Raw genomic sequence first — 15,729 nt, 5'->3', positions numbered from 1 at the left:
GGTCAATGCTTTTCAAAGTTTAATGAACCTAAGAATCACCAGGGGCGCACATTAAAACTATAGATTGCTGCCCCCTCATTCCAATTTACTGGGTCTGAAGTGGGGACTGGGAATTCACATTTTAAATAAGGATACCAAGTAAATCCCATGATAAGTCACTTGCAGACAAAACTCTGAAAGTGATGCTGACTTTGGAAGAGGAAAATGTTGAGGAACTCTTTAATACAGTGCAAAATGTCTATGAGAAGAATGATGAATTCAAAGGTTTAGTTGGAGGCACTTGACCTTTGAATCTGGAATAAGCTTTGCTGATGAAGGTAAGATAGCCAAAAAAGCAGCAGCAGATGAAAATTGTCATGAGCTCCCCTCCTCAGCGCCTTCTACCTTTAGCCCTACAGACTAGCAGTACCCTCTTTCCATTCTCTATCATCCTCCATATTCACATAGCGTCTGGACATATATCGAAGATTGTCATCACATAGATTTATAGTTGGGGACCAGATTTCAGTTCATGCTAGAAAAGTTGAAAGCATTATGGAAAATTGGTCTAGATAAAAAATAATTTGAAAACAAAAAGAAAGCATGAAGACAGAGAAAAAGCCTGAGCCTGGAGTGAGGCCAAGATCCTGAACACGCCAGTGAAGAATTAATGGAGAGGGAGGTAGAGAGGGCTTCGCTTTGCTGCTGTCAGTTGGACATTCCGTCCAACTGCCCCTGAAGTACATTCCAGCCCACTGAGCATGCTCAGTTCATATGACTGACTTTCACTAAGTATAACAATCAACAAGTTCACCAGAAAGCCTTTCCCAACATCAGGACACTAAAGCAACCACAGAAAACCATTCCTGAATTTGTGATCAATGGACTCAAGTTTAGGGAGAGGAGCACCTTTGGTCTACAACTATGGTTTGAATCCCAGTCTCTAATTACTTCTTTCCCAAATACTCTGGTAATCAAAGGGAAATATTTGGTGAGATGCAGCCATTTTGTTGGTTAGCAGGAGTTCAGACACAAGAAAATGTCATAGTGGTAGAATACAGTATCAACCTCAACAGCAAGCCCATCGCTGGAAGCTCCCAGACCATTGTGCCAATCAAGTGGAGGAGGCACTTTCATTTAGAGAGGCTTATGTGAACCTTATATGAGAAACTTGCCAACCTGCCTGTTTGATTTTCTAGCCTTACTATTTCGAATACTTAGGTGCTATCTTTTAGAGACCCTGAAACAGCCAAGACATGACACCCAGTACAGAGGAATTCATAGGTAAGCATCATCAGATCCTGAGAAGTCAAGGCTCTTCCCTGTGTTTTGTGTCTGTGGAATTATAGGCATATATGAGGTCTGGGGGTGGTGCGTCATTGTGGGAGGTCTGTACACCTCAAAGGATTTATGAAATGGTATGCAAAATACATAATAAAGTTATGCTGATTGTGAAGGATCAATAATAGACTGGAAGCCTAAGGGATGGTTGTGCTTTAAAATTTGTAGTCTACCTGAGGAGAAAGTGGCTACATATCAAAGAAAGGCAGTTTGTTATTTAATTTTAAATACTAGAAGAGTCCTTTGGAAGTATTTCTCCCAATTTCCAGGTATGGTTGCCTTTCTGCTTTGCCAAAAAGATTGCCCTAAATGAGTATATTGTTTGGTTTGGAAATTCATGAGAAATCTTCATCTCCGAAAGCATTTCTCCTTCCAACTTGCCATGTAGCTTGAAATTGCTCAATTCCTTTGACTCCATTTTTTTCCAGTTTTCTAGAGTGCTTTATTCCAAAACATATATTCATAGAAAATGCAAGTCAAACACATTTAGGTCATTGTCAGAAAACAGGACATGGGGATGGGACAAAAAGAGGGAGTCAGCAGGCACAGGAGAATAGATAGAGTTGAAGAGGGCATGGAAAAAGAAGATGGGAGAGGTACTGAGGGGAGGACGAGTGAAAAATAAACAGCTATGTTGCACCCCTGCCTTCTAATGCTCAAGTAAGGAGTGAGAAATTCACCTCATTGACACTTAGAGCTAAACCCTGCAAGAGATAATTTACAAGGCAATGCCCACTTGCCTAGAGGGATGAAGAGGAATCCAGCATCTTTTATCTTCCCTTTCACATTTGATTCAGGTTTAAAAAATAATAATAATAATTGAGCATCTGCTAGTTTCAATTATGTCATGGATATGAATAAAACAGTTCCTGCCGTCAAAGAGCTAGCAGTCAAGGGAGAGAGACAAAGAGAGAGAGGATAAATGAATGAATGAACTTTCTGTGTTAATTACAAAATAATTAATAGGAGGACATTTCAGCACATATTTTAATTCGTATTTTTCTGTACATTTTAGAGATGTTTGGGGATATTAACCTCACTCTTGGCATGCTGAACAAGGAAGATATTGTTAACAAGGTAGGGAATGTAGAAAAAATCTTTTTCCCTTTTTCAGTCTTGTTGTTGCAACATTTTGTATATATTTTTCTTTGCCTCAACTTTCTCATTTTTCTCTGGCGTGTCACATGGCATTCAATTTTTCAGTAAACGCTGTTGTAATGAAAGTCATCATAATGTTTAAGCAATGATATTTAGCATTTCAAGAATCACAGTATCTATGTCTAGAAAATAGCAAAAAAAAAAGTTCCTTTTTATAACTTTATATAGGCAGATGTTGAAAGGTGTATGTCAGACTTACAAACATGTGGATGAGACTGTTTCCTTTATAATTTGAGGGTTGTTACAAAAATCCCTAAAGCTCTTCCCTGCTCATCTATAATGCTATTTCACAGCTAGAAGTTTACCTAAGAATTGAAGACTTTTCACATTTCAACAACCTTCTGTAAAATAAAAGAAATAACTGCCCTTCATAGAACACTTACCTGGGAAGGAAAATGCTAGATATTTTCCAAACAACAGTGTATTGTATAATATTCACTCCCCAGAACAATTTTATCAGGTAGATATTGCTAGTTCCATTTGATAACTGAGAAAAAATTAGGCACAGAGAAGTTACACGACTTGCTCAACTAAGAACAGAGGACTATATCCAAAAGCAAGTGCATCTGACTCCAAAAAAATGTTCCTAATCATTATTCAGTGTTGTCTCCTTGTGAAGGGCAGTGCCTATACCTTTGTCTCTTAATTCAGTGGTTCTCAACCCTGACCACGTACTAGAATCCTTTAGAGAGTTTTGAGAAAATATCAACACCCAGGCCCTACCACCAGGGATTCTTATTGGATCAGTCTGTGAAAATCTGGAGCATTTAAAGCTCCTGGAGGTGATCCAAATATTTAGGTATGGTTGAAAACCATTTCATTAATCTCTCAGTAGAAGTCACCTTTCCCAAAGAGCACTCTTTTCTCAAACATTGGGAATCACTTAGAGAATAACCTCTGGATCCCAGAAGCACTGAAGGAGAATTTCCAGTAAAGAGATCAGAGCATATATGTTTTTAAGAAGCACTTCCTATTCATTTTATGGTGAGTCTAGTTAAAGAATAATAATAGCCAGCATAACCAAGAGGTTAAGGTGCCAGCTAAAATTCAGTCTGTTGGTTTCCAATTGTAGCATCAGTACGTAATACTAACTACATTAAGCTCCCTGAAGCTCAATTTCCTGACCTATAAAATGAATATATTTGTGGTACCTATCACAGGGACTTGTGAGTGTTAATAAAATGCTCCAGATAATGAGTCTGGCACAGTTCCAGGAATGTGGTGAGAGCTCCATAAATGTTAGCCTTGCCAAAGAACAAGGCCTGCAGACAGAAGAGTAAGCACATGGAGCAAGAAAAAGACTCACAGAGATAGTTAGGCAGGCCCAGAAAATACAAGGAAGAAAGCAAAGAAAAATTATGCATTATTCTCAAACTTCCCAAGGACCAGCCCTGAGGAGTAATGCAAAGGATGCTATTTAACAACTTAAGCATGGGTGCAGTGGCTGGAGGTACATGTTGAAGCTGTTGGAGATTTCAGAACACCAGTCTCTTGTCTTCCAGAGGACACATAGCCACCTAAAAGATTTACAAGAGCCCTCACACAGGGCATCGAGTCAAGCCACACAACCGGAGGCCCTGTCTAAAAGGTTGTCCACAACTTTCTGTCTGCAGAGGCATGAATGAAACAAGGGCCTGTAAATGTCCCTTAGGATCCAGTTTCATAGTTTAGCAGCCTCTTGGGGAGTTACAGTGTGTTCCCTAGTACCATATCACTCCCTGGTAGTAAGGGCAGCAATTAGGCTGACAGGCATTTCCATTCCCCTGAGTGTCCCACAACAGTGATTTTCAAAAGACATGGAATGGCAGGTAGCCTATCCTGGTCTTCAATCAGATCTTGCCATAGAAATGTAGCCAAGTTAAAATAGTTTCTAGAATTAACTTTGCTCTGTAGCCTTTGACTCCTAAAGATGCACGTTATGTTCAGAAAGCCTCAATTAAGGCCAGGCATGGTGGCTCATGCCTGTAATCCCAGCACTTTGGGAGGCCAAGGCAAGTGGATCACCTGAGGTCAGGAGTTCGAGACCAGCCTAGCCAACATGGCAAAACCCCATCTCTACTAAAAATACAAAAATTAGTCGGGCATGGTGGCACACACCTGTAGTCCTGGCTACTCAGGAGGCTGAGGCAGGAGAATCACTTGAACCCAGGAAGCAGAGGTTACAGTGAGCTGAGAACATGCCATTGCACTCTGACCTGGCCAAAATGAGTGAAACTCCACCTTTAAAAAAAAAAAAAAGAAAGTCTTAATTAAGGCATATAATATGAAATTCATTGTGTAGTAAAGATAAATTGCTTACTTTAATGGTGTTATTCATTAGGACTTCATTTGATTCTTTAGTTTTGCAATCCAAATTTCTATGTATGCCTTTGTATGTTCACAGGAAGACATTTACAGTCATCTCACTTCTGTTATTCAGAATACTGACATCTTGGATGATGCAATTGTCCAACAGTTGATTTATTATGCTTCTAAGGACATGAGAGACAACAATGTAAGTTTGGTTCATGATGGTGAAAAGGGTCTTTAAGTGATCCAACTGCACCCATGTGGACTGTTCTACACTGTTGCCAGGACCACAAATCACTTGTATTTGTTCTTTGCAGTAACTTGGATATCCTTATAATGCCTGATATTTACTCCTTCACAGATGAGGAAACTGAGGCAAAGATAAGAATTATTTTAGAGGTGATATTATCCAACCTCCTTTTAGAAGAGGAAGTTCACAATTAGAGATATATTTTTTTCAAAGGAACATAGCTGTCTATGGACAGAACTAGAAAGCAATTTTCTTGGCTTCTTTATGACTTATTTTTTATGTACCTACTTATCTTAGATTGTCTGATAGACAACATAGCAAAAAATAATAATTTGTAGAAATAATTTGAATCCTAGGATGATGTTATCTCTTCCAGAAAGAAGAATTATTTGCTCCCGCCAATGGCACTAACAATTTATGATTGCTTTCAGGCCTTGAGATTTCTGGGTCACTTCTATAACTCAAAATTGGATTGTTATTCATGAGAACACCAATTTAACCTTTCATCTGAGCACAGCCCTTTGGTGTCTTCGCCCAAAAGACAAGAGGTGGGATGAGCAGAGTCTCACCACTGGTTGGCCCTGAACTCTGACTATTGCTTCAAAATGAAACAAAACAGTCTCAAATGCAGGGCTTATCTCTCTAGATCAATAATCATTTCCAGGCCTCAATTCAGTAATTCGTTCCAACCTATATTGTGAGTTTGCTGATGGCTTTATGAGTATATATTTTTATATCTTATCTGGGTCTTTTTTATTTTCCTCAGGAGGAGGAGTTGATCAAATTTACCTAGCTCACCATCACCAAAATCGGAAGTCTTTCCCAGTACCATCAATATTGGAGATAATTAGGCCAGATTAACACTGAAACCAAAGCTCTCAATTCCTAGCTCATTTCCTTTCACTTTTCCTTTCAGTCTTTCAACTACAGTAATTTGCATCACTTAAACATAAAATATAAGTCCTGTGTTCATGGTACCAGATCAATCAGCAAGAAAACAGCTACTGACCTCCAAGTTTACTAGAACTCTGTTAAAACCAGCATTTTCAACGTATTCAATTTACCTCTGCTTTCCCAGCTACTGACACCTACCAAGCGTTTCTCACTATGGTTTTGTAACAGCCTGTTCTCCCTTCGTCCCAACGCTAGAGTAGCTTATAAATAGTATGGCTGGATAGTAGAGAACGGGCTGCTAGAAAACCATGGTGAAAGATTCTTGGTAGGTGTCAGTTGCTGGGAAAGCAGAGGTAACTTGATTGCACTTTAAAAAACTAATTTTAATAGTGTTCTTGCAGATTTGGGGGTCAGTAGACGTTTTCACAGACTCCAAAAGAAGGGAAGGTGGGAGGAATGGTGAGGGTCCACTAGAAGCCCAAATCTCACCATTACACAGTTGAACCATGTGGCCAACTGGCACATGTACCCCGTGAATCTGTAATTTTAAAAATAAATAAATACATACATAAATATTATGCTGACTAGTTCCCCTCCATAGACTCACTCTACCTCTTTTTTAGTTGTTATTGTTATTTTTCTTTTCCTCTTCAGATGCTCAGAGAAATCAGAATGCTAGCTGGTGAGGTTTTGGTGTCTCTTGCTGCACATGATTTCAACTCTGTGATGTATGAAGTACAAAGTAACTTCAGGATCTTAGAGCTACCAAATGAATTCGTTGTGCTTGCCCTGGCTGAATTGGCAACCAGCTATGGTATAGTGGGAATATTCTCCATGTTTTCCCTGGGAAATGACAACTGCTAATTGAATAAAGGCTAAATGGGAGCAAATGGTAGAAGAGCTAGCATCTCTACCTTCTTCTGTACCAAGAAATATTGATAGAGGGATATGGGCAGCTATTTAAAATGAGCATGGATGATTCTGCTGCCCAGCCACTAGTCTAGACTGCTCTGAATTTGGCCACTCTCCCATCCTCACCTTCCCCTTCATCCAGCTTTGCATTTGCAGAAGCACATTTTCTGTAAGGTATATTCTACTAACCACTGAACACTTTCGTGAAATAGGGATCCCTATCATTTATTTCTACACTACTGTATTTAACAGATATTTAGGAATCATCTGTTATATATATTTACATATACTTGGGGGATACAGGCAAGATCTGGTGGGAGAGATTGACATTAATAAATTAATTATCCAACTAAGCAATTGCTGGCAGCATTGATGGTATAGTGGTGAGAATAGCTGCCTTCCAAATAAGCAACTGCCACTTAACAACAGGTACAAATGGCTGTGTAGCTAGAACGTTATTTTCAATCAGCCCCTCCTTGATTATCTAACAATAGCCTGGTATTAAAGTGGGGCAGAGATGGGGGAATTATAGAAACATCTTTCTACTACACCTCATCTGCCTCCTGCATGCAGCCCTGAAATGCTTCTTGTTGATTTGGAGTCACAGAACCCCGAATTTGAGAAGACAAATAACACCTCTCTCCTTTCTGCCCCTCACTGCAGTGTCCCAGAGTATTCCCTTCATGATGATGACCCTGCTCACCATGCAAACCATGCTCAGGCTGGCCGAGGATGAAAGGATGAAGGGGACTTTCTGTATTGGTGGGTATACCGATGATTTCCTTTTTGCTTAAAACCAGACTGTGAACTGTCTTACAAATTAAGCAAAAGTCTTGTTTTCCCTTTAATTCCAATCTTGTCCTTTTGAATAATAATAGCTACCACTTTTTGAGTGCCTACCACATGGAAAGTCCTCAGCAGGGGAGTTATCTCATTCAATCATCACAGCAATTCTGCAAGATAAGTACTATTTTCCCATTGTATAGAGGAGACGCTGAGGTTCAAGGAAAGTAAGGAATTTTCCCAAAATGATGACATAGTCAATGAGATACAGAGGTGGCATTCAAACCCAGGTCTATGGGACCACCCAGTCTACACTCTTCACTGCCCTGTACAAACTTCTATTTCAACTGACCTCCTTCTCTAATTGGAGGATACTTTCTTGGCAATGATTGTCAGCACTTACCAGTTCTTAGCATAGGTTAAATTTTGGCATCTGATTATAATGCAATATTGTAATAATGATAACGAAACAAAGTAACCAAACTACAAGCAATCATAAAATCAAGAAAAACAGGCAAGCAAACTATGGTCACAAACTCCTCTATCTAAAACTGAAATTCGTCACAGAAATTAAGAGCCTACAGAGAAAAACGTGCCTTGGAATTCCTAGGAAGTAGTGTTTACAGTGTACAGGGAGGTTTCTTGGATGAGACTGGAGACCTGGTCTCTTGACTCTGCTCAGCCACTGAGCCACCAAGTGACCCTGCCCTTCTCTCAGTCCCAGTTTCAACTCCAAAAACATCAGAATAAGTGATTGCTACGTTCCCTTCCACTTCCAACATACCCTAACACTACTATTTTGTAATTTAAAAGCCCACACTGTCAGGAATGTCTTCTTTACTTATTAACAAAGGCTCTTCTATTCCATCTTTCCCATTTCTTCTTGTTCTGTCATCAAAGTAATATTTTTATCTCATATATATTGAGAACTTGCTGTGCGCCTGGGCACTGCCCTGGGTATTTTAAGATTACTATTTCATGCAGAGCACGGTGGCTCACGTCTGTAATCCCAGCACTTTGGGAGGCCGAGGTGGGCGGATCACAAGGTCGGGAGATGAGACCATCCTGGCTAACATGGCGAAACCCCATCTCTACTAAAAACACAAAAAATTAGTCAGGCATGGTGGCGGGCACCTGTAGTCACAGCTACTCAGGAGGCTGAGGCAGGAGAATAGCATGAACCTGGGAAGCGGAGCTTGCAGTGAGCCTTGATCGCGCCACTGCACTCCAGCCTGGGCGACAGAGCAAGACTGTCTCAAAAAAAATAAATAAATAAAAAATAAAAATAAAAAGATTACTATTTCATTTAACTCTCACAGCAACCACATTAGATGGGTAGCATGTTTTTCACCATTTTACAAGTGAGAACATTGGACTTAGAAAGTTTCAAACAGCTTGCCTCAGGTCACACAGCCAGTGCATGGCAGAGCTAAGACTGTCAACTATGACAGTCTGACTCAAGGACCTGTGCAACTATACTAGACTAACCTACTTTCAATATTTTTTACTATTCCTACTTATTATCATAGCTAACACTGTGTTCCTGCAAAAAAAGCTTTGGAGCCTCTAACAGCATTTCTACATTTAATATTAACAACCAAGAATGTAAAATTAAATAAAACTGGAAATCCTCATGAACATTACTAAGGGAATTCTCTGTGTTATAAAATTATCTAAGCGCCCTTTGGTCTTAAAGCAACTTTTTGCCTGACTGCAACTAAAGAAAAGGTATAAAAAATAACTATCCATCCAGCCAGCCATTCAGCCATCCATCCATTCATTCATACTTAGTCATTTGATCAATCAGCAAATTAGCAGACACTGTGCTGGCTGCTTCACATACCATGAACCAGCAAGACATCATCCCTTACTTCAGGTTGCTTACAAGTCAGTTAGAAACGCACACACACATGCACACATACACCAAGAAATAAATTATTAGAAAGTATAGCAGGAGATTCTCAAAGAAATTATAGGGAGTTTGGAGAGACCATGAATGAGCCAATAAATGGCCAGCTCTACTGCTATAACATGCTCAGGATCTTTTCCAGGGTATTTTGTGAATGTGAGCAAAATAAGTAGCACACAAGGGCTGAAGAAAATAATATTATTATTTTCTGTATTTCATGCAAATATATGTGGATTCATTGCCCAAATGGTATTTTGGCAGGCTTAGATTTCTTTTTAATTTTATTGAAGTAAAAGATAGACACAGAAGAGCATGCAAATCAGAAGTGTACATGTTGATGAGTTATTTCAAAGTGAAGTTGCCCATGTGGCCACCACTTAGGTCAAGAAGTGGGAGATTGTCAGAGCCCAGAAGCTCCCTCATGTTACCTTCAAAGGGTAACCACAGTCCTAACTTCAAACACCATTAGGTTTGCCTGTTTGTAAGACTCATCCATGTTGTTCTGTGGAGCTATCACCCATTTTTATTTCTGTATTCTTTTACATGTCTATAGAATGTAATAGAATTCTACCTATTAGCAGATATTTATACTATATTCTGTTTGGGGCTATTACCAAAACAAAAAGCTAATATGAATGGATTCTTGTGCAAACCTTTAGTGCTCATATCCACACATATCTAATGGCTATATACATAAGACTGGAATAGTTGGGTCAAATAGAATGCATATTCAACTTTGTTAGATAGTGCCAAAGAGTCCTGCCAAACGCTTGAACCACAGCAGTATGTGAGAATAGCAACTGCACCTTAGTCTACATTTGGCATTGACAGTCTTAAATTTTAGACATTCTGGATAGTAGTCTTATTATGCTTTTAATTTGCATTTCACTATTGTGGCTGAGTACTTTCTATATGTGTATTTGATGCAGTCGTAAGATCATATAAAAACCATTACATATTTGCTAATCATCAGCACTCTCTTCTCAAATTATTTTATCGTCTGTCCTATTTTTATATTTTTCTCAGTCTGTGGTTGTGTGTTTTAAATGCAGCCCTTGAGAAATTCAGCAAAGCCATTTACAAATATGTCAACCACTGGAGAGATTTTCCCTACCCGAGACTGGATGCCAACCGACTGTCTGACAAGATCTTCATGCTGTTCCGGTATATAATGGAGAAGTGGGCTCCTTCGGCCTCACCCATGCAGGTGAGTGGGCCTCAGGATGCCTTAAGCTGGATGTACTTTCATGCTGGTTGAAATTTCTCTTCTGTTTGTAACATGATAATTATAGTCAGTATTTTTGGAAGCCATTGGTTGTATTTTATGAGATTCATCCATTTTTTCTTTTTTTTCCACCTATTTCAAATCACCATTTATTTATTCTTTCAGTTAATGTTTATTGAATCCCCATGACATGCCAGACACTGTTCCAGATGCTGAGGTTATAGCAGGAATTAAATAAACCAAAATCCCACACTCATGAAACTGACATTTCAGTATGTGGAAAGAACAATCAATAAGATAAAATGAGTAAAGAAAACCCAAAAAGTTAGATATTTCACGTTTTATATATTAAAACTCATATTTGAGCTGAGTCACTAATTAGGAAAAATAGCAGTTCACAGATGCTTCTTGTGTCTAAGAATATCATGATTAAATAAAACAACATCTAAAGAATATACTTGGCTGCTTCAAAATACTGCAGTGCCTTGTCCTTGTAAAGAATAGATTACAAAGTACATTCACACATATCTTGCTTTAAAAGTGTCTTCCCTTTATCTTGCTTAACTGCTATAGTTTTTTAAGAAGGCTAAATGATATCCTATTTTAGGTCTCTTCATTGCTTTATTATAAAAAGTTTAACACTTAGCAACTTTCTCTAGTTTCTTTTCAACACTTTAAACTATTAAAGCATTTATTTTTTTAACATCCTGAGGTAGTTAAATCATTAGCAACATGGAACTTTAAAAATATTCTGTAGGGAAGTGTTTTCTTCAAGGCACCTGGAAAACAAATTCAATGCATCTGTTTAACGACTACTCTCCTTGCTCCCCACAGGAAGAGCCAGGCAAGTGCACAGAAGGTACACAAAGTGAGAAGGATGCACAGAGAGGGAAGCACTTAACTGCCCTGGTGAGCTGCAGCATTGGAATTGATCCTTGCAGCCCATGAAGCTGCTCACCACAGCGAAGATGCATTCCCTGCAGAGGGACTAAAACTTACTGAGGCAGAGGTTGAAAATGGGGGATCATGCACACCTGAGTTAGTGTGATGGGAGACAGGGAAGGGAAGAGAGAAAAAAAGATATAAGGCAGAAAGAAATGAAACCAAAAAGATGGTCTTAGTCATATAATGAAGAGCCTTAGCTGCTACATACAAGTTTGGACTTTTTTTTAATAAACAAGAAATGCTTGAAAGGTTTTAAGCAAGGATTTGAGTACTGTAGTGGCAAAATCATTCTAATATCAACATTAAAATAGAGGGGTATAGGGTGGACTAAGATAAGACTATTGGCTAGGAGGCTATAGAAATATTCCAGCTCATAAGTGGTAAAGAGATCAATTAACATAGTGTTTGTGGAACTGATCAGAGTAGTCAGATGCTGAAGAATAGAATGACCAGCACTTGGCATCATTTGGAAGCTTATTACAATGGAAACACCTGTGATGGTTTCCTAGGTTTCTGACTCAGGTGATCTTGGGATCATCAATTTAAACGAGGAGGAATTACAATTATGGAACAGTACAAAATGGGTTTGATGTAGACATTTTGATTTGAACACCTATGGTACTGTCAAGTGGAGATATTAGTAGGTTTGAGGATATTCACATTTGGAGTTTAAAAAGAAAAGCAAAAACTGGACATACAGATTTGAGTATCATCATTGCATAAGTAACAACCAAATAAGTGGATTTAGATGGAGTTGTTTAAAGCGAGTATATAGAGTGGGAAAGTGGCAAAAATAGAGTTCTGGAGGGCATCAGTATTAAGGGGAAAGCAAGGGAGAAGAACTCATGATGGAGAACAGGGAATGTGCTAAGAGTGTAGGAAAGTGAAGTAGAATGAGGTCTTAGAAGCTTAGAAAGGAGAAGTTTTCAAGAAGCAAAGATCTAGTCCTGAGTGTTACAGCACTCAAGAAAAATCTTGACAAGTGTCCATTGCTTGGAAATGTATGGTGAAAGAACCACCCAGCTAATACATAGTCTTTAATGAAATAAATGATAGTTGCCATTAGCCATTAAGTTTTGAGATGATTTGTTGTAAAATGTAGCTGATACAAAAAATTGTCAAACATTAGATAGAAAAGGCAGAATATAGAACCCTGTAAGAATGATGTCATCTTTAATAAATTAAAATTCACAGAAAACATAGGAAAGAATAAGTCAAATAAATAAAAAATATACTAAAATATACCAGTGTTTATCCATGAGTACTATGTGTATTACGTTTTCTTCATCATAACATTTGTGATTTCTACATTTTTATAATCAGAATTTATCACATTTATATTTCATAATCTGGAAGTTGTTGATTTTCTACACTGAATGGCAGCAAGATTCTAGTGGATTGGGAGGCGAATGGGAGCTGAGAAGTAGAAATAGCAAATAAAGACCATACCTTGGAAACCCTTTGCTCCAAGGGCAGGAAAGAGAAACAGAGTCAGGTGGGGGTAATAGTTGGGGTCAAAGTGAGGTGGAATCAATGAAGATTCTTTTTTTTTTTTTTTTTTTTTTTTTTTGGAGATGGAGTCTCACTCTGTCAACCAGGCTGGAGTACAGCAGCTCCATCTCCACTCACTGCAAGCTCCACCTCCCAGGTTCAAGTGATTCTTCTGCCTCAGCCTCCCAAGTAGCTGGGATTACAGGTACCCACCACCATGCCCAGCTACTTTTTGTATTTTTAGTAGAGATGGGGGTTTCACCATGTTGGTCAGGCTGGTCTCGATTTCCTGACCTCAGGCAATCTGCCTGCCTCAGCCTCCCAAAGTGCTGAGATTACAGGCATGAGCCACCACAACAACTTGAAGATTCTTAAGGTGAGGTAAGTTCTATTGCTTAATACACTGAAAGAAAGTGACTATTAGAGAGAGATTTAAAAAATAGAAAAGCTCTGTCTCAATAAAATAATAAAATAAAATAAATATAATATAATAAAATAAAATACAATCTGGTATTACAAAAATTAGCCAGGCATGGTGGTGGGCGCCTATAATCCCAGCTACTCAGGAGGCTGAGGTGGGGAGAATTGCTTGAACCTGGGAGGCGGAGGTTGCAGTGAGCTCAGATCGTGCCACTGCACTCCAGCCTAGGCAACAGAGTGAGACTCTGTTTCAAAAAAATACAATAAAATTAAAAATAGGAGAGAAGGGCAAGTATTGAAATGAGTATCAGTATAAATACAGAGGTAAATACAAATACAGCTCTGTCCCCTGCAATGATCTTAATCTGAACATTTTTAAAAGATTTTAAAGAATTTAAAGAACTATTTCTTGACTGAAAGCAGCGAGGAAAATTTTGGGGGGTACCTAAAGCTCTTGGTGTTCTGAAAACCCATGAAAAACCCAAGGAAGTTTCAGAAATGGTATTTGTTTGCTGCCTGTACAGACTTTGAGCATCATTAAGGCCCACGGGCCCACGGTGAGCTTGCTGCTGCATCGGGAAGACTTCTGCGGATACGCTCTGGGCCAGGTGCCCTGGCTCCTGAGCCAGTATAAAGACAAAGAGATTGATTTCCATGTCACTCAGGTAAGAGTCCTACCCTAAAGGAACTGAATCAGAGAACCCGCATGCAACCCTCCCAGAGGCTAGTAAGTCTCAAAAGAGCCGAAGGAGCTTAAACTCCTGTTTGGGCAGCTGAATTTAAGTATCTCTCGAGGAATATGAGGTAGGAAAAAGATTGTATCACTACATGAAGGGAACTTCAGAAAGGGATTAAGAATGTTCATTCTGGGCCTGGCTCAGTGGCTCACAACTGTAATCTCAGCACTTTGGGAGGCAGAGGCGGGTGAATCACTTGAGGTCAGGAGTTTGAGACCAGACTGGCCATAATGATGAAACCCCATCTCTACTAAAAATACAAAAATTAGCTGGGCATGGTGGTGCATGCCCATAGAGTACCAGCTACTTGGGAGGCTGAGGCAGGAGAATCTCTTGAACCCGGGAGGCGGAGGTTGCAGTGAGCCGAGATCGTGCCATTGCACTCCAGCCTGGGTGACAGAACAAGGCTTCATTTCAAAAAAAAAATAAAAGAGGATGTTCGTTCCAAGCTGCTGAGGCACTGAACCGGGTAGAAGGGGCCAGAATCATTCAAGAAAACTTGTAACTGCAGGAAGATGAGGAGCTTGTTTTTCTCTCAGAACACAATTATTTGCCTTCCACATCCTGTGCAGCTGCTTTCCTGGCAGCCTCCAACTAACCTGTGGGAGTTTCCACTTTAGAGTCTAAAGCAAATACTGACTGCAGCAGTTCTGTATGACATTGGCCTGCCAAGGAGTTTGAGAAGATCCATCTTTATCAATTTACTGCAGCAGGTAAGAAGACCATGCTGTCAACTCCGATTTTTAATTTCAACCTGTTTTCTGTTTTTAACATCTACCACCTGATTTCCACCCCCATTCAGATCTGCAGAGCTCCAGAGCCTCCAGTAAAGGAAAATGAAATGGAAGCTTCAAGCTGTTTTCTCATTCTAGGTAGGACCAGCATCCAGAAGGCTTTTAATAAAAATGCCCCCAAGTGATGATGATGACAATGGTAAAAGGAGGGCAAACCGTCGCATTAACTTACTTTCACACACACAAACACACACACACAGTTTCTTTAACTCACAGTTTTCTGTGCCTGCCCCTCTCCCCACAAGTTCCCAGGAGGAGCAGGACGGGAAGAATGGCCAAGGATGCCAGGGTTCCCACAACTGGGATAGGTCCAGGGAGATAAAATTTTCAGTTCTCAAACCAAGGAAGTCCCAGGAAAACTGGAATGAGTTGACAACCCTAAAAATAGGAAATTTCTTTTTTTTTCTTTCTTTCTTTCTTTTTTTTTTTTTTTTTTTTTTTTTTGATATTTGAGATTATTTGAGTCTGTGTCAAATCCAAAGTCACTCTTTTTTCTTCCTGGTTATCTCTTAATGTCTACATCCCTTTAACCATCAGTCACTCTGTCTCTCTCTCTCTCTCTCTGTCCTTCACTCTATCCTTCTTTATCTTGACCTTACGTT

At 39.4% G+C, this 15,729-nt stretch overlaps 1 protein-coding gene across 1 annotated transcript in view; it reads left to right on the top strand.

The window, feature by feature from the left end:
* Nucleotides 1-746: 746 nt before the first annotated feature.
* Nucleotides 747-15,729, top strand: part of MROH2B (maestro heat like repeat family member 2B) — a 74,283-nt gene continuing 59,300 nt past the window's right edge. Inside the window, exons 1-9 of the mRNA XM_025387450.1 lie at nucleotides 747-1,263; nucleotides 2,336-2,397; nucleotides 4,862-4,972; nucleotides 6,566-6,725; nucleotides 7,487-7,585; nucleotides 10,568-10,722; nucleotides 14,121-14,261; nucleotides 14,954-15,046; nucleotides 15,136-15,205. Coding sequence (XP_025243235.1) covers nucleotides 1,236-1,263; nucleotides 2,336-2,397; nucleotides 4,862-4,972; nucleotides 6,566-6,725; nucleotides 7,487-7,585; nucleotides 10,568-10,722; nucleotides 14,121-14,261; nucleotides 14,954-15,046; nucleotides 15,136-15,205 — 919 coding nt within the window. The 5' untranslated portion in view covers nucleotides 747-1,235. The remainder of the gene's footprint in view (nucleotides 1,264-2,335; nucleotides 2,398-4,861; nucleotides 4,973-6,565; nucleotides 6,726-7,486; nucleotides 7,586-10,567; nucleotides 10,723-14,120; nucleotides 14,262-14,953; nucleotides 15,047-15,135; nucleotides 15,206-15,729) is intronic.

Source organism: Theropithecus gelada, chromosome 6 (genome assembly GCF_003255815.1).
Source record: "Theropithecus gelada isolate Dixy chromosome 6, Tgel_1.0, whole genome shotgun sequence".
Lineage (NCBI taxonomy): Eukaryota > Metazoa > Chordata > Mammalia > Primates > Cercopithecidae > Theropithecus > Theropithecus gelada.
This window is presented reverse-complemented; position numbering and strand designations above follow the sequence as displayed.